Source organism: Anomaloglossus baeobatrachus, chromosome 3 (assembly GCF_048569485.1).
Source record: "Anomaloglossus baeobatrachus isolate aAnoBae1 chromosome 3, aAnoBae1.hap1, whole genome shotgun sequence".
Taxonomy (NCBI): Eukaryota; Metazoa; Chordata; class Amphibia; order Anura; family Aromobatidae; genus Anomaloglossus; species Anomaloglossus baeobatrachus.
Window position 1 is genome coordinate 568091573 of NC_134355.1, and position 22258 is coordinate 568113830.

General features: G+C 47.8%; 1 protein-coding gene across 1 annotated transcript in view; it reads right to left on the minus strand.

The window, feature by feature from the left end:
• Window positions 1-22258, minus strand: part of LOC142296862 (vertebrate ancient opsin-like) — a 333662-nt gene that overhangs the window by 134658 nt on the left and 176746 nt on the right. The window contains exon 3 of the mRNA XM_075340928.1: window positions 5169-5397. Within this exon, the coding sequence (XP_075197043.1) occupies window positions 5169-5397 (229 nt within the window). The remainder of the gene's footprint in view (window positions 1-5168; window positions 5398-22258) is intronic.

Consider the following 22258-nt stretch of genomic DNA (forward strand, 5'->3'; position numbering starts at 1 on the left):
TACTCATTTCCAGGAAGAATAAAGGGACAAAATGCAATTACTTCCTAAAGTACTTGAGCCATGGCCCTTCTTATACTATAAACAATATTTTCATGAATAATCATTATAACTATGTGGTTTAAAAGAAAAAAAGAAATACATATTTGGATGTATACTGAATTTTTGTCGACTTTATTAATTACTTATCTTATAATGGCTGAATAGTTGATTTATTAGCGTACCTCTTAAACAATGCAAAAGGGAATATGGTTAAACTGTATTAGAGATTTAATGAAAGTTATCATTCCCAGTAGGAAGGAAAATAGAAAACTCTTCAAGGTAAGTCCCAAGTTGGGCAAGTCAGTGATGCTTGGCGTACAGTACATCATCCCCCTGTGACATCCCAACCGCTTATTAGAGCTAATTAAGAGAATGATAATTACCATCAACATAGACCTGGGTAATATTTCTTCATCAAAATAATGAGTTTTAATTAAAAGATATTTGAAACTCAATTTCTCCAGTCAACAATAAAGTAAGTTATACTGCTAAACACAAAGTTATAAACCCTCAATAACAGGTACAAACCTTGGAAAAATTCACCAGTAAATATTTTTGTCTAGTGGTTAGGTTCTTTCAAACTGTGCAAAAAGATACCTAAAGAGTTTTAACACGACAGACACATTGCACATTGACTTAATGAAATCCAAATATATTTACCTGAGTCAACCTGGGATTTGGGGGATTGTGGCCCCTCTAATACTCCATCAGCTTTATCAGGATTATCATAATTCCCCACACTGTTGATATTCACTATTTCATTGTTTGCTTTTGCTATTGTCGCGGGCGGCGGGGTGCTGCGCTCACCACGCTCGGGTCCGGCGCTGCTGCTGCTGCTCGGTGGCTCGAGCGGTGGGCCGGATCCAGGGACTCGAGCGGCGCTCCTCGCCCGTGAGTGAAAAGGGGGGGGTCGTTTAGTTTGGGGATTTGGTCCGTGACGCCACCCACGGGTTGTGGTGAGGTTGGGCACCACCGCTGCTATTGACGGGGATCCCGGGAGCGATGGTAGGGAGCAGCTGGGATGTTGTTTCCCCCCTCCGTGGGTAGGGGTTGGTGGTCCCGGGGCCCGGTGAGGTGACGGGGAGGCAGGGCTGGCAAGGTGCAGGGTCGCGGGGACTGCGCAGCGCGGTGCCGGAAGGCACGGTTGTACTCACTCAGCCACAAATGTACGCAAAGTCTCTGGTAAACCAAACGGCTTGATGGACGGGTCCCGCAGCCGGCTGCTGTGGTTTCTCCCGGACGGTTGGTGGTGGCTGCCTTTCCCTGCACCTTTTGTGGATGTTCGGTCCTGATGGCTTCCCACCGGTAACCCGCTCCCCAGTGTATATATGTGCCGGAGGAGCCCTTTTGCCCGCAGGCTCTGGCCCTTGGAACTCTAGCTGTGGCGGTAGATGTATTTCCTTTTGCTGGTCGGACGGTTGCCTTCAATCGGGTCTTGGCTGCTAGGAAACCCCTGGAGTTCCGGTCACTGATGGATTTGACCTTATTAACGGCAACTCCAAGCCTGGTCGGAGTCCGCAGGCCCTGCCGGTTTGTGCTGGCCTCATTTCGCTCCCCGGTTCGGTACCGGTGGGCTACCGCCCATCCCCGGTCCTACGGTTCCGCGTTGATCCGCCTCCCCTGCAGACGGCCACCACCGTCTGCCAACCTTGCTCTTAGTGCCCGGGCCACACACCCGGACACTGTTAGTTTGCTCCTCCACTACTCCTTCACTTCCCTAACTGTACTGACTTCCTTTTCCCGCCTCCAGGACTGTGAACTCCTCAGTGGGTGGTGCCAACCGCCTGGCTCCACCCCACCTGGTGTGGACATCAGCCCCTGGAGGGAGGCAACAAGGATTTTGTGTCTGGCTGATGTGCCTATCTCGGGGTGGGGGTGTCGTGTTGTAGTACCTGTGACGACCTGGCTAATCCAGGGCGCCACACTATTTTCAGTGAATTTTTGTTACAGTGAAATTATGGATTATGCCCTTTTCACACTGTGTTTTATCCTCCATTCAGTGGTCTTATCAGGACATACGTCTGAACTTCTCACAAAAAGGGATTCAGACATATGCGCCAAAGGGACCATTGACTATAATGGTGCAGATGGAGTCACCGTGTGCTCTGTTATGCGTCATTTTCAGTGGGAAAAAAATTACATTTTTGTAATTGGTTTATATAATCTGACTTTTTTCACCTTTAGAATGCAGGGACATAGAGATATACTGCTGTGTACAGATGTATATCTATGTATCTGAATAATCTGCTTCTGCGTTCTCTGGTATATATGTTCCCCATCCTGGTAAATGTCTTCCATCCTAGGCCAATTCAGGTGAATATGTCCCCTCCGTCCTGATATATATGTCCCCCATCCTGGTATATATGTCCTCCATCCTGGTATATATGCCCCCATCCTGGTAAATACGTCCCCCATCCTGGTATATATGTGCTCCATCCTGGTAGATATGCCCCCCATCCTGGTAAATATGTCCCCCATTCTGGTATATATGTCACCATCCTGGAATATATGTTACCCATCCTGGTATATATGACTCATCCTGGCACATACATTATCCATCCTGTGCACCTCCTGTTTTATATGTCCCCCTCCTGGGCCCTTCCTGGTATCTTTGTCCCCCCTGAGAGATATATATATATATATATATATATATACATATATATATACAGTACAGACTAAAAGTTTGGACACACCTCATTCAAAGAGTTTTCTTTATCTTCTGAAAATTGTAGATTCACATTGAAGGCATCAAAACTATGAATTAAGACATGTGGAATGAAATACTTAAAAAAGTGTGAAGCAACTGAAAATATGTCTTATATTCTAGGTTCTTCAAAGTTGCCACCTTTTGCTTTCATTACTACTTTGCACACTCTTGGCATTCTCTTTATGAGCTTCAAGAGGTAGTCACCGGAAATGGTCTTCCAACAGTCTTGAAGGAGTTCCCAGAGATGCTTAGCACTTGTTGGCCCTTTTGCCTTCACTCTGCGGTCCAGCTCACCCCAAACCATCTCGATTGGGTTCAGGTCTGGTGACTGTGGAGACCAGATCATCTGGCGTAGCACCCCATCACTCTCCTTCTTAGTCAAATAGCCCTTACACAGCCTGGAGGTGTGTTTGAGGTCATTGTCCTGTTGAAAAATAAATAATGGTCCAACTAAACGCAAAGCGGATGGAATAGCATGCCACTGTGGTAGGCATGCTGATTCTGTATGCCTTAATTTTTTAATAAATCCCCAACAGTGTCACCAGCAAAGGACCCCCACACCATCACACCTCCTCCTCCATGCTTCACAGTGGTAACCAGCCATGTAGAGTCCATCCGTTCACCTTTTCTACAAAGACACGGTGGTTGGATCCAAAGATCTCAAATTTGGACTCATCAGACGAAAGCACAGATTTCCACTGGTCTAATGTCCATTTCTTGTGTTCTTTAGCCCAAACAAGTCTCTTCTGCTTGTTGTCTGTCCTTAGCAGTGGTTTCCTAGCAGCTATTTTACCATGAAGACCTGCTGGAGAAAGTCTCCTCTTAACAGTTGTTCTAGAGATGAGAAGGTGTGTCCAAACTTTTGGTCTGTACTGTATATGTCGCTCTCCTGGTATTTATGTCCGCATCTTGGTTTATATGTACTCCTCCTATATATGTCTCGGTTCTGCATCAACAAAAAAAAATATACTCACCTTCCTTGGCTTCTACATAATGTGGTGTCCTCCTCTGTAGCTTGCACACAGTGGCCTACAGCTGACATTGACATCAGTGCTATAGCAAAGCATAACGTAACTGTCATGCACGGTTAGGGCGGCTTTGCACGTTGCAACATCGCACGTGCGATGTCGGTGGGGTCAAATTGAAAGTGACGCATATCCGTCGTCACTTTCGACATCGTAGTGTGTAAATCCTAGATGATACGATTAGCGAGCACAAAAGCGTCGTTATCGTATCATCGGTGTATTCTCCGACATTTCCATAATGCCGGTGCAGAGACAGGTACGATGTTGTTCCTCGTTCCTGCGGCAGCACACATCGCTGTGTGTAAAGCCACAGGAGCGAGGAACATCTCCTACCTGCCTCCCGGCTGCAATGAGACGGAAGGAGGTGGGCGGGATGTTTACATCCTGCTCATCTCCGCCCCTCTGCCGCTATTGGCCGCCTGCCGCGTGACATCGCTATGACGCCGCATGACCCGCCCCCTTAGGAAGGAGGCGGGTCGCCGGCCAGAGCGACGGTCGCAGGGCAGGTGAGTGCATGTGAAGCTGGCGTAGCGATAATGTTCGCTACTCCAGCTATCACAAGATATTGTACCTGCGACGGGGGCGGGGACTATTGCACTCGGCATCGCAGCATCGGCTTGCGATGTCGCAATGTGCAAAGCCCGCCTTAGCCTTGGGATACAGATGTCAACTGCCGTCTACTGTTAGGCTGGCAGCTTGTATTGCAGTGCAGGGACCAGATGAGCCCCTGTGCTGCGATGCATTTCAGCTGGATGTGCGCCCTTAGACATACATGCAGCTGAAGCAGGAGCTAGTGGTCGATGGGCACCACCACCAGGCCCGATCATGACCCCTGCGACTGCGATCATTACACCCCTGCTCACACTTATTTCATGGAGGAAAAGAAGGGTGTATATCACACACTCACCACATTCCTTTCTTCCAATAAATAAAAACACCACCATAACCTAACTAACTGCATATTCAAGTAGTCTCTCAATGTACATTTGTAAAAACAGATTGGGTTCATGGAAATACAAACAAATATTAAATAATAAATAAATAAATCTTAATAAAAGCAATCTGATGGGCATCATAAGTGCCTTGGTTTACTCCAGAAGGTTGTCTAGTAAATTCCTCCCCTTCCACTTGCCTGGATTTCCGACTAATTTATTAACTTCAATAGACACCCATAGACAAGTACTTAACTGGTGATACATCAGCTTTTTTCTCAAAACTTTGCAAGCTGTTTATGTTTAGTGCACAATATCCATCCCTTTTGGCATAAATTATATTGGAAAAACAAATTCTTTGTATGTTATTACATACTGTAATGGTGGTAGTGGTCATTAAATTAAAACTTATAAAAATATATAAAATTAACAAAGTGAAGGATTGTAAATATTTGCACTACTTACCTGCTTATTGAGGAAGATATAGATAATGGGGTTGTATACAGTGCTGCTCTTTGCTAGAACTGAAGGGATGATACTAGCAGAAGGGGTTATGAGTCCAGGTCTCCCAAATGTGGCAATCAAAGCCATTATTCCATAGGGCAGCCAGCAGAGAAGAAAGCAAATAACCATCACGATCACCATGATAAGAACTCTCTGTTCCCTGGGGCGAGCTGCTACTTTTGTGACTCCACTTACCTGCAGGATACAAAACAGCATTATGTTTCTTATATATGAAATTTACAGAATTTCAATCATTTAATATATTTTTGCTGGACTATCTGTGACGGATTCATTTAACCTCTTGTGGTGTAACCAATGGCATTTTCCTATACAATTTAGATACCGTATTTTTTGGATTACAAGACACACTTTTCCTCACAAAATTTTTGGAGGAAAATAAGGGGTGCATTTTATAATGCGAATGTAGCTTACCAGGAGATGGAGAATGGGCGCTGTGCTGGCGGATGAGACTGCGGTGGGGGCTGTGCTAGTGACTGCGGTGGGGGCTGTGCTTTCGGCTGCAGTGGGGGCTGTGTGGAGCGGGGCAGTGCAGCAGGTGTCCCATATGTTCTGTCGGCGGTGTGGGCTTCAAATAATGGCGCCTGGAGACAGCGCGTGTGCAAATGGAGCTTTCGGCTCAAGATCTCATCTCCTCACATGTTGCCTCCAGCCCATTGATCTTCCAACAGCAGACTTAAGGAAAATGGCGTCCGGAAGTGGTGCATGCGCAGATGAGGTCTCAGCTTGTCATTCAGCCGAGAGCTCAATCTGTGCACGTGCCGACTCCGGACTCCATTTCTTTGAAGTCCTCACCGCAGACAGAGCATCTGTGACACGCGCCATAATACCCTGCTCCACACAGCCAGCATGGCCCCCACAACCAGCACAGCCCCCACAGCAGCCAGCACAGCGCCCACAGCAGCATCGCCCTACTCCAGCACCGTCCCTACCTCCTGTGACTCCGCTCCACCATTGCTGCCATCCCCCCTCCGGTAAGTCACCACCAGAGTATAAAACGGACTCCTTTTTTTTACGTTTTTGTCGTTAAATTTGGGGTGTGTCTTATAATCCGGTGCGTCTTATAAAACGGAAAACATATTATGGATAAGGCCATGTCCCTATAATACACAATAACAATTGTCTTCAAATATTGCATTTTCTGATTTTTTTTATGTATTTTATCCTATGTTTGATGCGCTTCTGTGTTGATTTTAAGCCTAGTTTTTTTAATGGGGTGGGTTTTTTTTCTTTTATAGAACAGAAAATGTTTGATTCTGCACTTAAAGTGCAACTGTAGTTTTTAAATTTGTTTTTGTAAACTTAATATTGAAGCCTACAGAGAAAAAAAACACCAATAATGCAAAGTTCAACAGCATCTTTAAATCTTCATGAAATCACAACCACTTTGCCTGGGCAGCTAAACACAGCAGATTTTCTGCACACAAAAAAAGCACAACAGAAAAACCACAGTTTATGCTATGTGTGAACATGACCTACGTTTTCCAACAGTGGTATCAATTGGATTCGTCATTTTCTTAAACATAGAGTACATTTTTTTTTATATAATCTCTTCCACATGTAGGGGATCATCTGCTCTGATTAATGATTTATACTGTCGCGGACGGAGGGGATGCCGCTGCGCTCACTAACGCTCGGGTACGGCACTACTGCGGCTGCTGCTCGGTAGCTCGAGCGGTGGGCCGGATCCGGGGACTCGAGTGGCGCTCCTCGCCCGTGAGTGAAAAGGGTGGTTGGTTTGTTTGGGGATTTAGTCCGTGACACCACCCACGGGTTGTGGTGAAGATGGGCACCACCGCTGTTGGTAACGGGGATCCCGGGAGCGATGGTAGGGAGTAGCTGGGATGTTGTTTTCCCCCTCCGTGGGTAGGGGTCGGTGGTCCCGGGGCCCGGTGGTGAGACAGGGAGGCAGGGTATGTGAGGTGCAGGGTTGCAGGGACAGCGCGGCGCGGTGCCGGATGGCACGGGTGTACTCACTCAGTAAGAGATGCACAAAGTCCTCGGTAAACCAAATGGCTGGATGGACGGGTCCCGCAGCCGGCTGAAGTTTCTCTCCCCAGACAGGTGATGGCGGCTGTCTTTCCCTGCCCCTTTGTGTAGTGTTTTGATTGCGATGGATTCCCAACGGTAGTCCGCTCCCCGGTGTATGGATGCCGGAGGAGCCCTTTTGCCCGCAGGCGCTGGCCCTTGGGTCTCTAGCCTTAGGCGGTAGCTGTATACCCTCACGGTGCAGACGGTTGCCTTCTAACGGGTCTTTGGCTGTTAGGAAATCCCTGGGGTTCCGGTCACACTCGGATTTGACCGTTGACGGCGACTCCAAGGCTAGTCGCAGTCCGATGGCCCTGCCTGTGTGTGCTGGCTTCACTTCGCTCCCCGGTTCGGTACCGGCGGGCCACCGCCCGACCCTGGTCCTACGGTTCAGCGTTGATTCACCACTCCTGCAGACGGCCACCACCGTCTGCCAACCTTGTTGTCAGTGCCTGGGCCACAAACCCAGACACTCTCCACTTCACTCCTCTCACTTCAACCTCTAAGACTATCTGTCTGTTTTTCCCACCTCCAGGCCTGTGAACTCCTTGGTGGGTGGGGCCAACCGCTTGGCTCCGCCCCACCTGGTGTGGACATCAGACCCTGGAGGGAGGCAACAAGGGTTTTGTGTTTGGTTAATGTTACTGTCTAGTGGGGGTGTGTGTGTGTTACCTGTGACGACCTGGCTAGCCCAGGGCGCCACATTCCCCCTTGGTGAAATGCAGACCGTCCGCGGGCTGCCCGTCCATCACCGGTTTTATTTTTTTTCAAAACTGTAAAATATAAATTAACATGTAAACATATAAAACATAGGCATTTTTGTCAGGTCACTTGAACGTTACACATAAAAACATTTTTAATAATGACGGACGAATGTCTTCCGCTCTCCCACCCAAGCAACCTAGCCCTGATGCTGCCCCTAAGAAGTGGGCAGCACCCCTTGACCCCAGTCCAAGTTCAGGCTGCCCGAGCGGGAACGGGTACGGTTACTCGCACCCGACTGTCACTTCAGGGGACCCCACGTCCAAGGGGGACCCCTGTCTCCCGGAGGATGACCACCAGTCCTGGTGGTGGCCGGGCCCCAGCCTGCTCTGCTGCGGGCCCTTCCTCCAATCTGCCTCTCCAGAGGCGGCAACGGTTTCCACCCCACAATACTATTTACAAGCCCACCAGTTCGTGGGTGGCCTGCTAGTTCTCGGCCGTGTCCATGAGCAGTTTCTCATGTGGGTATGTGGGTTAACTTAACAAGGACAACTCCAGTCCCAACGGGGACGGTTCTCTTCTCTCGGATGGCAATCAGGTGATTTTATTTTCAGTTTGATTTATTGTCATTCACTCACATATTCAACGGTGCTGGGGGTCCCAACGGGGACAACTGTATGCAACGGTGGACCGCTGCCTCCACTTCAGGTTGACCTCCTCGTAGACTTCCTCCACCTCGAGATCCTGCAGGCAAGATGGGGGAGAGGACTGGGACTCCGCCTGGAAACTGTGGCCTTCCCTCACCTTTACATCGAGGGCAAACCAGCCCCTCTCCCCGCAGTGTCGGGTATAGGACACGAGGTCGCCTGGCAGCAGGTCTCGGCCTGGGTGGCCCATTGGCAAATGGGCGTGCACGTCACGGCGAGCCACGAACACCTCGGTGGAGGTCAAACCTTCGGACCTGTCCTTCATACACCGGGCCCCATACCCGGAATGTAGCATGGCGGAGGTTATCCTTCCCGCGGATGGTGCGGGCCACCACTTCGGCTCTGTCGCTCTGTTTCCGCAATTTCCCAGCCCAGCGGGATCGGCTCCCTGTCCCAGTAAGGGGCGTCTGCTTGCCCCCGCGCACGGGTCGGGCCCCGCGAGGCTTACTTTACGCTGCCCACAACTGGCGCCCTTTTTGGAAGGTCCCGCGGTGACATGGCCTGGGGTGCTGCCTCACAGCGGCGACCCGGCGCAGCCTCCACTGAGGTTTGGGGTTTGGGAACAGGGGTCCTCACCGGCTGGGCTTCCGCTTCCTTCGGGACCGGATGGACTACAGGAGCCGGGACGGACTTAGGTGCGGCCACTTCCGGTGCCGACAGCTCTTCCTCGCGGACGGGCACCTCCCGCTGGATCTTCCACGGTAGTGGTGCGGGTCGTCTGCGGACATCACTTGCAGGCTGGTCCTCCAGGGCGGATGGCCGGCCGGAACTCCGCTACCGGTGGTGGGGGTAGCGGGCCTAGTGGCGGGGCAGCAGCAACCGAAGCGGGTAGCGGGGGAGGAAGCAGGGTGACCGGGCGTAGACCGGGCCCCTCAGCCGCAGTGACCGGTCCCTCGGGGACACAGGGGCGTGGGTCACCTACCCGCTCCTCCAACTCAGTCTCCACCTCGCGTCTCCGCACGGCCGCCGCCACTTCTGCCATGTTGGCCATCCATTCCTCCACAAGGGACTTCACTTGGGCCTGCAGGCGGCTGCACATCCGCGCGGTCCGAACCTCCACCCACGCCGCTGTTCCTGGCGTGGGCTCTGGGGTTTCAGCGGTGCCGGACGGACGGGGACATTATGCGCAGCAGTGTTCCAGGAACCAAATGTTTGCAGAGTCCTGGCGTCCCCGCTCTTATAGCCTCGGCTACATTAGGCAGACACACACCCGCCCCCCTTGGTTCTCTTCAGCACTTCCGCTTGTGGGGGCGGGGCTTCGCTTTTTGCACCTTCCCTGCTCAGGGAAGACGCTCGAGCGGGAGATTTTCGCGCCAAAGATGGCCGCGCTTCAAATTTTTCGGCCAGACACTACCGGCGGGGACCACAAGGCGCACTTCTACTGGTAAGTAGATCGGTTCTATCCTGTTCACAGCGCCAAGTTGTCGCGGGCGGAGGGGACGCCGCTGCACTCGCTAACGCTCGGGTCCGGCGCTGCTGCTTGGTGGCTCGAGCGGTGGGCCGGATCCGGGGACTCGAGCGGCGCTCCTCGCCCGTGAGTGAAAAGGGTGTTTTTTTTGTTTGGGGATTTAGTCCGTGACGCCACCCACGGGTTGAGGGGAAAATGGGCACCACCGCTGTGCAGAAAGATGCACAAAGTTCTCGGTAAACCAAACGGCTGGATGGACGGGTCCCGCAGCCAGCTGCAGTGTCTCTCCCCGGACAGGTGATGGCGGCTGTATTTCCCTGCACCTTTGTGAACTGTTTTGACTACGATGGGTCCCCAACGGTAGTCCGCTCCCCGGTGTATGGATGCCGGAGGAGCCCGTTTGCCCACAGGCGCTGGCCCTTGGGTCTCTAGCCTTAGGCGGTAGCTGTATACCCTCACAGCGCGGACGGTTGCCTTCTAACGGGTCTTTGGCTGTTAGGAAACCCCTGGGGTTCCGGTCACACTTGGATTTGACTGTTGATGGCGACTCCAAGCCTATTCGGGGTCCGATGGCCCTGCTGTGTGTTCTGGCTTCAATTCGCTCCCCGGTTCGGTACCGGCGGGCCACCGCCCGATCCCGGTCCTACGGTTTCGCGTTGATTCACCACTCCTGCAGACGGCCACCACCGTCTGCCAACCTTGTTGTCAGTGCCTGGGCCACAAACCCAGACACTCTCCACTTTGCTCCTCTCACTTCAACCTCTAAGACTATCTGTCTGTTTTTCCCACCTCCAGGCCTGTGAACTCCTTGGTGAGTGGGGCCAACCGCTTGGCTCCGCCCCACCTGGTGTGGACATCAGACCCTGGAGGGAGGCAACAAGGGTTTTGTGTTTGGCTAATGTTACTGTCTAGTGGGGGTTGGGGTCTGTGTGTGTTACCTGTGACGACCTGGCTAGCCCAGGGCGCAACAATTCCATTGGATATATTCAATTTTCAATCCATTATACCTCATGTCTTTTAATGTTTTTTTACAGCCTTGTGGGGCGCAGGACAATTTGAATCAGACATTACTCATTTCTCTTTTCCTCTCATTTCTCTTTAATGTATAATACCAAGTTCAAACAGACATCATTATCTTTGATTCTGCTTTTGAATGTCTATAATAATAATAGTAATATAATAGTTTTTATTTATATAGTGCCAACATATTCCACAGCGCTTTATAAGTCAGAGGGGACATGTACAGATAATATCAGACAGTACAGAGGAACACATAATTCAACAGATACCAAGAGGAGTATTCTTACAGTCTATGAGGAAATAGGGGAGGCACAAAAGGTAAATTGGGGAGAAAAAAGCTTGTCATATATGGCCCAGCCATCAATATAATAGGGGGTTCAAATCCAGCTGCATGAACCGGTCACCAGCCAGAATTTATACATAATATAAGTACAGATACAAAGTGTAAAAAAGTACATGAAGAGGAATGCAACCAGAAAATCCAGGGGACAAGAATTGTAAGTAAATTTTGTGAAGGGCAAATGGGACAAGGTTAGATGAGGGAGGTGAGGTGATAGGCTAGTCTAAAGAAAAGTGTTTTTAGGGCCCAGGAAAAGGTGTGGATGTTGTGAATTATCAGATTGTTCTTGGTAGTGTGTTCCAGAGCAAAGGCGAAGCTCGTGAGAAATCTTTAAGATGCGAGTGGGAGGTTCGAATTAGTAAGGATGTCAATCTTAGGTCATTAGCAGAATGGAAGGCACAGGTAGGATGATAGACAGAGATAAGGGAGGTGCTGTAGGGCAATGCGGAACTGTGGAAAGCTTTGTGAGTAGAGTGATAAGTTTATATTGAACTCTGTGGCGAATAGGCAACCAGTGCAGTGACTGGCACAGAGCAGAGGCGTCGGTGCAGTGGTTGGAGAGGAAAATGATCCTGTCGGCGGCATTCTGGATGGATTGGAGAGGGGAGAGTTTAGTAATAGGGAAACCACTTATAAACTGTAATTATCTACTAAGATAAAAGAAGAGTATGAACAATTATTATGTGGCACCCCTGATGCTCAGGTCGCCACAGGGTACTGCACTCCACTTGGGGTGTAGTACTGATCATGGATCTGAGGGAGGTCGGTGCCGGTTTCATCATACACAAACACATACACACAGGGGTTGCCCCTTCCCCACTGGGGACTGAGTTAGGGTCTGGTATAAAAGGGGTTGCCAACAGTGTGGCATTTACAGGATGCCATGACAATAGGGGCCCCAATCCACCAGCTTAGGACCTGGGTAGGGGGAGGAGTGGCCACCAGGGGGAGTTAGGAGTCACACAGAGTTTTCACAGGGAGTTCTCCAGCAGGAGTGGCAGTGAGCGGACGTCTTTCCTGGTGGCTCCTGTGAGACATAGGAGTTTAACAGTCGCTGTGGAGGATACCATGTCAGTTCCCCCGGGACCAGCACAGTTCAGGGTGCAGCACCCTAGGGTGGTGAAATTCCATGTTGCATCACCAGATTCTGCCGGACATAGAGGTTCTATGCTTCTTCGACCACACAAGTTTCCAGACCCAAGTGGCACCTAGCATTCTCGGGCCTCAATCATGGTCAGAGACTCAAGGGGATCCATGGTACTGGCATAGGGAACAGTACTCTATCTAGTACGGAAGGGACTCTAACTGCTTCAAGCCACAGGGACCCGCACTACAAAGTACAGTGTGGAAGGGCCCACAGACTACTGCACCGGTGCTGACCTCCCACGGATCCGAGATCGACATGAGCCTATCACGGCAGTGATCGGTACCACGGGGCCGGCAACTGAAGTCGTGAGTAAAGACACCTTGAACCCGCAGAGACTGTGCCGGCTAGTCCTTACCTATGTCACCGCCCTGCGCTTAGGCGCCGACTGCCATTATCTTCACACACTCTCACCATCCACCTGAGGCCCACTCTGCCTGTGGGGAGTGACACCATACCGGCTGCCATCACACCTGCCCCGGCGAGGAATACTGCAGCGGCGGCTACTCCCTGGCCACATACCACAGGTGGCGTCACGACAAACTTTCCCCAACACCCTGCTTTCCCTCCATTTGCTGTACGCCTCAGGGCAATGGAACCGTGCAAGACCACACGTGAAATCGCCTGACCTGACTCGAAACGGCCCGGCAATGAGTAGGTTAACCACCTGCCCCGTGGGGCACTACAATTACATGTATGTAGGTATTCACATTGCAGAGAGGACCCCTTCCCTCAACCCCCAGTATAGCAGAATCAACATAGGATGTAACAATATAACAGTGTCCTGCACAGCTTGTATAATGTCTTGTGTAACAAAATCTAGACATGACAGCAAAAAAGCAGTAGTCACTTGCAGTGTCATGGAGAAGCATGAGTACAAGTTGTTGTCATGGGTACAAAATTTTAAAAGAAATGAAAAAAGGAAGAAGCAGTGGTGGGACACACCTACAGTCATATGAAGAAGTTTGGGCACCCCTATTAATGTTAACCTTTTTTCTTTATAACAATTTGTGTTTTTGCAACAGCTATTTCAGTTTCATATATCTAATAACTGATGGACTGAGTAATATTTCTGGATTGAAATGAGGTTTATTGTACTAACTGAAAATGTGCAATCCGCATTTAAACAAAATTTGACAGGTGCAAAAGTATGGGCACCTCAACATAAAAGTGACATTAATATTTTGTAGATCCTCCTTTTGCAAAAATAACAGCCTCTAGTTGCTTCCTGTAGCTTTTAATGAGTTCCTGGATCCTGGATGAAGGTATATTTGACCATTCCTGTTTACAAAACAATCCCAGTTCAGTTTAGTTTGATGGTCGCAGAGCATGGACAGCACGCTTCAAATCATCCCACAGATTTTCAATGATATTCAGGTCTGGGGACTGGGATGATCATTCCAGAACATTGTAATTGTTCCTCCTTATGAATCCCTAAGTAAATTTGGAGTGGTGTTTTGGATCATTGTCTTGCTGAAATATCCATCCCCTGCGTAACTTCAACTTCGTCACTGATTCTTGCACATTATTGTCAAGAATCTGCTGATATAGAGTTGAATCCATGCGACCTTCAACTTTAACAAGATTCCCGGTGCCGGCATTGGCCACACAGCCCCAAAGCATGATGGAACCTCCACCAAATTTTACTGTGGGTAGCAAGTGCTTTTCTTGGAATGCCGTGTTTTTTTGCCTCCATGCATAACGCTTTTTTGTATGACCAAACAACTCAATCTTTGTTTCATCAGTCCACAGGACCTTCTTCCAAAATGTAACTGGCTTGTCCAAATGTGCTTTTGCATACCTCACTCTGTTTGTGGCGTGTTTGCAGAAACTGCTTCTGTTTGTGAAACTGCTTCTTTCGCATCACTCTCCCATACAGCTTCTCCTTGTGCAACGAGCGCTGTATTGTTGACCGATGCACATTGACACTATCTGCAGCAAGATGAAGCTGCGGGTCTTTGGAGGTGGTCTGTGGATTGTCCTTGACTGTTCTCACCATTCTTCTTCTCTGCCTTTCTGATATTTTTCTTGGCCTGCCACTTCTGGGCTTAACAAGAACTGTACCTGTGTTCTTCCATTTCCTTACTATGTTCCTCACAGTGGAAACTGCCAGTTTAAATCTCTAAGACAACTCTTTGTATCCTTCCCCTGAACAACTATGTTGAATAATCTTTGTTTTCAGATCATTTGAGAGTTGTTTTGAGGAGCCCATGATGCCACTTTTCATAGGAGATTCAAATAGGAGAACAACTTGCAAGTGGCCACCTTAAATACCTTTTCTCATGATTGGATACACCTGCCTAAGACGTTCAAAGCTCAATGAGGTTACAAAACCAATTTAGTGCTTTAGTAAGTCAGTAAAAAGTAGTTAGGAGTGTTCAAATCAAGAAATTGATAAGGGTGCCCATACTTTTGCACCGGTCAAATTTTGTTTAAATGCGGATTGCACATCTTCTGTTAGTACAATAAACCTTATTTCAATTCAGAAATATTACTCAGTCCATCAGTTATTAGATATTTGAAACAAAAATAGCTGTGGCAAAAACACAAATTGTTATAAAGGAAAAAGGTTAACAATAATAGGGGTGCCCAAACTTTTTCATATGACTGTAGTACTGAAGTTCCATGGCAGTTCATATGTCCCAGAATTCTGGTCTAATGTCCAAGATCTCTGGGTGAGGACCACTTTAAACTGATTAAGTGCCATCAGGACACAAGACAGTTGGACCCTGTGAAGAGCAGTGAGCCAAACATAGGCCTCCTGCCCCAACCACTTTCCTCCAGGTAGGCTGCTATTCAAGACATAGGCGCCTTCATACAGGCGGTACGACATAACTTCTTTGTGATGGCCTGTGCAAGCAAAGTCTCTGTGCAGGAATGCCCAATCTGTATATAGTCAGTCATCAAGATCTCTAGGGGCACAGACGTTAAGATGGCCTGGACAGAGGCTCATTGCGCAGGGCTCTTAGTCAGCCTACAAGGCTAGTACTTGAGACATGCCTCATTTACCATATCTCCCAAGTCAGGGCAATATTCTAGCCATTGGAGTCATTGTAAGTTTTATTGCTTAGAAAATGGGCACCCCCTCATGGGCTTTCCGGGTGGCATCTGGTCCCAAAGAGATGGGGATGTTACCGGTACTGCAACTCAGGCTTTAATTATACAGTCAGGCACAAGAGATGCTGGGTAACACTCAGCTAACCCCACTGCCTCAGCAACGTCTGGCCCTCTGTAGTTAGATGGGATTTTCCTTCTGGCCGTGGCTGGACCCTGCTCCAAACCCACTCTTTCACTCTCCATAGGTCTGAGCAGCCATCCTGGACTCTCCCCCAATCATCCAAAGTTTTCCCCCAACACCATTGGCATCCCAGAATCCACCACACCTGAATGTGCCAAGTTCTGGAATAGGGGAAATCGAACTACTGTACCAGTAATTCATGATAAAACAGAAAAAATAACAAATACAGTAGCAGACTGGAAACTAAACCAAAGATTCATTGGTGGGTCTAGAGACTAAGGGGTACTTTGCACGCTGCGACATCGCAAGCCGATGCTGCGATGCCGACCGCGATAGTCCCTGCCTCCGTCGGAGCGCAATATCCTTGTGATAGCTGCCATAGCGAACATTATCGCTACAGCAGCTTCACATGGACTCACCTGTCCTGGGACGTCGCTCTGGCCGGCGACCCGCCTCCTTATTAAGGGGGCGGGTCGTATGGCGTCACTGCGACGTCACACGGCAGGCGGCCAATAGGAGCGGAGGGGCGGAGATGAGCGGGATGTAAACATCCCACCCACCTTCTCCCTTCCGCATATACTACGGGAGCCGCGGTGACGCCGGTAGGAGATGTTCCTCGCTCCTGCGGCTTCACACACAGTGATGTGTGCTGCTGCTGGAGCGAGGAACAACATCGGACCATCGCATCAGCGTAATTATGGATTACGCCGACGCTGCACCGATGATACGATTATGACGCTTTTGCGCTCGTTAATCGTATCATCTAGGCTTTACACACTACGATGTCCCCTGTGATGCCGGATGTGCGTCACTTTCAATTTGACCCCACCGACATCGCACCTGCGATGTCGCAGCGTGCAAAGTACCCCTAAGACAATAATGGACCCCCAAAGATCTGACAGAAGGCTTCATTATTTGTAGCCGAGTTTGTAGCCAAATAGTTCTTACTAGGTTCTTTGCTTATAGGTTCATCTACAAATGACACAATATTACCTAATAGTGATATAATCAGTGCATTCAATTGGAGAAAGCACATACAGAGCTTGGTATATAGCTTTGGGACATAAGAGTATTTATTAAATATAATGCTTGTAATATCAGAAGCGAAAATCAATTCCCCTTGCAAGTTGATATCTTCCTTTCAAATTGAAAATGAAATATAATATCACTTGAGGTATATATTCTTGTGTGTGGGAAGCTGAACAAGGAAAAAAGAAAAATAAAGAATGCAATCGACAAAGAGCTCACAGCATAGCAATGTCAAAAACTGAGATTGTAAGAGATGCAGAAAAATCAAAGGAAGTAAATATAGAAATACAGAAACATATATACTACGTTACAAAGAAGGTCACTCATGCATCTAATACCTGTTTAATAATTTAGATTATGTTTATTTCAAACAAATGCCCACAAGCTACAATCCTACAGTCATATGAAAAAGTTTGGGCACCCCTATTAATGTTAAAGGGAACCTGTCATCAGAAATTTCGCCCAAAAGCTAAAAGATTCCCCCTCTGCAGCTCCTGGGCTGCATTCTAGGAAGGTCCCTGTTATTATTGTGCCCCATGTGAGACCAAAATAAAGCCTTTATAAAGTTCTACCTTTTTGTATGCAGCTTCTGTAAATGTGTCACGGGGGCGGGCTCTCTGCCGTCCGTTATTCTGCCTCCTGGTCCTGTATGCCGCCCCCATCGCTCCTTTCCATATCTGATGCACCGCCCACTGCTCCAGCCATCCCCGCGCATGCCCAGTTACAGTCTCACAGGACTGAGCAGTGTGACCGCTGGTGACGTGTGCGCAGGCAAGTGATTATGGGCGGGACTGTGACTGTTATCAGCAAGTACCCGCCCATAATCTCGTGAGCGCGCAAACCTCTCCAGCATTCACACTGAGCTCAGTGTAGATGCTAGACTGTATGGGCTGCTTCCAGGGATGACGTCCCTTTGTCATGTGATAGTATTTTGAACACGCCCCTATCACATGACAAAGGGACGTCATCCCTGGAAGCAGCCCATACAGTCTAGCATCTACACTGAGCTCAGTGTGAATGCTGGAGAGGTTTGCGCGCTCACGAGATTATGGGCGGGTACTTGCTGATAACAGTCACAGTCCCGCCCATAATCACTTGCCTGCGCACACGTCACCAGCGGTCACACTGCTCAGTCCTGTGAGACTGGCACTGGGCATGCGCGGGGATGGCTGGAGCAGTGGGCGGTGCATCAGATATGGAAAGGAGCGATGGGGGCGGCATACAGGACCAGGGGGCAGAATAACGGACGGCAGAGAGCCCGCCCCCGTGACACATTTACAGAAGCTGCATACAAAAAGGTAGAACTTTATAAAGGCTTTATTTTGGTCTCACATGGGGCACAATAATAACAGGGACCTTCCTAGAATGCAGCCCAGGAGCTGCAGAGGGGGAATCTTTTAGCTTTTGGGCGAAATTTCTGATGACAGGTTCCCTTTAACCTTTTTTCTTTATAACAATTTGGGTTTTTGCAACAGCTATTTCAGTTTCATATATCTAATAACTGATGGACTGAGTATTATTTCTGGATTGGAATGAGGTTTATTGTACTAACAGAAAATGTGCAATCCGCATTTAAAGAAAATTTGACAGGTGCAAAAGTATGGGCACCTCAACATAAAAGTGACATTAATATTTTGTAGATCCTCCTTTTGCAAAAATAACAGCCTATAGTCGCTTCCTGTAGCTTTTAATGAGTTCCTGGATCCTGGATGAAGGTATATTTGACCATTCCTGTTTACAAAACAATTCCAGTGCGGTTAAGTTTGATGGTCGCCGAGCATGGACAGCACGCTTCACATCATCCCACAGATATGCAATGATATTCAGGTCTGGGGACTGGGATGGTCATTCCAGAACATTGTAATTGTTCCTCTGCATGAATGCCTGAGTAAATTTGGAGCGGTGTTTTCGATCATTGTCTTGCTGAAATATCCATCCCCTGCGTAACTTCAACTTCGTCACTGATTCTTGCACATTATTGTCAAGAATCTGCTGATATAGAGTTGAATCCATGCGACCTTCAACTTTAACAAGATTCCCGGTGCCGGCATTGGCCACACAGCCCCAAAGCATGATGGAACCTCCACCAAATTTTACTGTGGGTAGCAAGTGCTTTTCTTGGAATGCCGTGTTTTTTTGCCTCCATGCATAACGCCTTTTTGTATGACCAAACAACTCAATCTGTTTCATCAGTCCACAGGACCTTCTTCCAAAATGTAACTGGCTTGTCCAAATGTGCTTTTGCATACCTCACTCTGTTTGTGGCGTGTTTGCAGAAACTGCTTCTTTCGCATCACTCTCCCATACAGCTACTCCTTGTGCAACGAGCGCTGTATTGTTGACCGATACACATTGACACTATCTGCAGCAAGATGAAGCTGTAGGTCTTTGGAGGTGGTCTGTGGATTGTCCTTGACTGTTCTCACCATTCTTCTTCTTGAATAATCTTTGTTTTCAGATCATTTGAGAGTTGTTTTGAGGAGCCCATGATGCCACTCTTCATAGGAGATTCAAATAGGAGAACAACTTGCAAGTGGCCATCTTAAATACCTGTTCTCATGATTGGATACACCTGCCTAAGAAGTTCAAAGCTCAATGAGGTTACAAAACCAATTTAGTGCTTTAGTAAGTCAGTAAAAAGAAGTTAGGAGTGTTCAAATCAAGAAATTGATAAGGGTGCCCATACTTTTGCACCGGTCAAATTTTGTTTAAATGCGGATTGCACATTTTCAGTTAGTACAATAAACCTCATTTCAATCCAGAAATATTACTCAGTCCATCAGTTATTAGATATTTGAAACAGAAATAGCTGTGGCAAAAACACAAATTGTTATAAAGAAAAAAGGTTAACATTAATAGGGGTGCCCAAACTTTTTCATATGACTGTATTTTGCTAAATTTAGTCAAAAAACTTTGTGACTAAACGAACATATTATCTATAAGCAGGGGTGGGATTAAAATGTTTAACAACAGGTTCTCTGTAAACCTCACCCATTTGAAAACCACACCCATTTTGTTAGCCACACCCATTTGCACGCACTTTTCTCAACCAAAAAATACAAGTAATTTAAAGAAAAATCTCTTTCCCCTCCTTCCCTTCCTCTACTGTCACTCTCCTGTCCAGTATCAGTTGTTCCAGTCACTGTCAGCCTTATTGTATTAAACGGTTCTTCTACAATTTTTAAAAATTATTACTAAAGGAGCCCTGCTAAAATTGGAAAGGATGACCTTACAGATCTCATCCCATGTGGCTGCTTTCCCCTACAGATCCCATCCCATTATGGCCTCTTTCCCCAGCAGATCTCATCCCATGTGCTCTTTTTCCACTGCAGATCCTGCCCCATATGACTCCTTTTCCCATATAGCAGCCATCTTATGTGGCCCCTCTCCCCATATAGTTCCCATATTATGTGGCCCCTCTCCCCATATAGCTGCCATCTTATGCGGCCCCTTTCCCCATATAGCTCCCATCTTATGTGGTCTCCTTTCCCCATATAGCTCCCATCTTATGTGGCCCCTCTCCCCATATAGCTCCCATCTTATGTGGTCTCCTTTCCCCATATAGCTGCCATCTTATGTGGTCTCCTTTCCCCATATAGCTCCCATCTTATGCGGCCCTTTTTCCCATATAGCTGCCATCTTATGCGGCCCCTCCCCCTGCATCTTCGGCTCACTGAGCGCTTACCTGCTCGAAGCACCAGTGGCCTCTCCTCTGTCTTCCGTCCTCCGTGGCTTTCTGCACACTGACGCTGACAGACGGCAGGAGAAGGAGCTACCTCCTCCCACTGTCGTGACCTCTCTGCAGCGTCAGCGCGTCACTGCACACCAGGTCAGGGAGCAGACAGGCTCCACTGAACCCGGAAGTGCGGCACGTACGGAGGTACAGAGAATCATTTGTGTTAGAGTCTTAAATACACTAACACAGATGAATACAGGGAACCGGATCGCCGGAGCCGTTTCTTGCTGGTTCGGGGAACCGGCTGCTATTCTAACAACCGGTTCTCCCGAACCAGACAGAACCGGCTGAATCCCACCCCTGTCTATAAGAACATCTTCTGATTTATTCTACTGTGCTAAAAAACAAACACTAGAACACTAATGGTCAGCAGTCTTTTTTTGTTCACAGAATATCACACAAAATTTGCTTGTATTAGGCCTTGTGCACATGCTTAGTGTTTGGTGAGGTTTTTTTTACCTCAGTATTTGAAAGCCAAAATACGGAATGGGTGAAAAATGCAGATGTAGTGCCCATGTTTGTACTATACTTCTATGATTGTTCCACTCCTAGTTTTGGCTTACAAATATTTTTTTTCTTTTAAGGCCTTCAGCTCGATCTCGACCTTGTCCAGTGATTTCGCTGTTGGTTTGCCCACAGCTATTCTCCTGTTGACTGTCGGTGTCATCGCTGTATTTTGACTAAGCATTGATCCAAATAGGTTGCGTCCTTTACAACTTCCATTTTATTGCCGTCCATGTCAAATGTGTCCTTCTTGTACCTGGTAGTGGTCAATGTCTTTGTATTGAGTAGAAGTCCTAGGTTTAAGTTTTCCAACTTGACACTCTGCAATAAGTCCTTCATTCCATCTATGCTTGTTGCTAACAATGCTATATCACCTGCATATTTAAGATTGATTCCTTCTTTTTTGGCAAGTTCAGCTTTCCTGAAAATAGCTTCTACATATAAATTGAACAAAAATGGTGACAGGATTCAGGCTTGTCTGATGCCTTGCTTTATTTTGAACCATACCGTGTCACCATGTTCCATTTAGACTGTTGCTTCTTGGTCAATGTTAGGCTAAGAACGCACTTTGCGTTTCCACTGCTTTTTTGGTCCGTTTTGAGAAGCACCTTTTTTCTGCCTAAATGCATCCGTTTTGATTTTCCAGCAAAGTCAATGGAAACTGTTGATTTTCAGACCGCACTTTGCGTTTTAAAATGCTGCGTTTAATTTGCATATTTTGTGGCAAAAACCATGCGTTCAAAGAAGGAGCATGTCAATTGTTTTTGCCATTTTAGGTCAGGTTTGCTAACATTGAAGTCAATGAGAAATGGCAAAAACCAAGATTCTTTCAAATTCCTGCGTTTTACCTGCTTTTTCAGTGCAGAAAACATGCGTTTTGGACATCAAAATAATGATTTGATATGTCCCTTTACACACACACATAATCCGACAATTTAATTTAAGAAAAATATCCATTTATTGCTATTTTAGTGATAAAATGTATATGTATATTACCGCTATAATTTTTTGAAATATATCTATTTTCATTATTTTTTCCATTAATTGTCCATGAACGTGCCGCACATACGAGTAACCCCCGTCACACGTACTTACCCGTCCATACGACCTCGCTGTGGGCGGCGAACGTCCACTTCCTGGAGTGGGAGGGACGTTCGGCGTCACAGCGACGTCACAC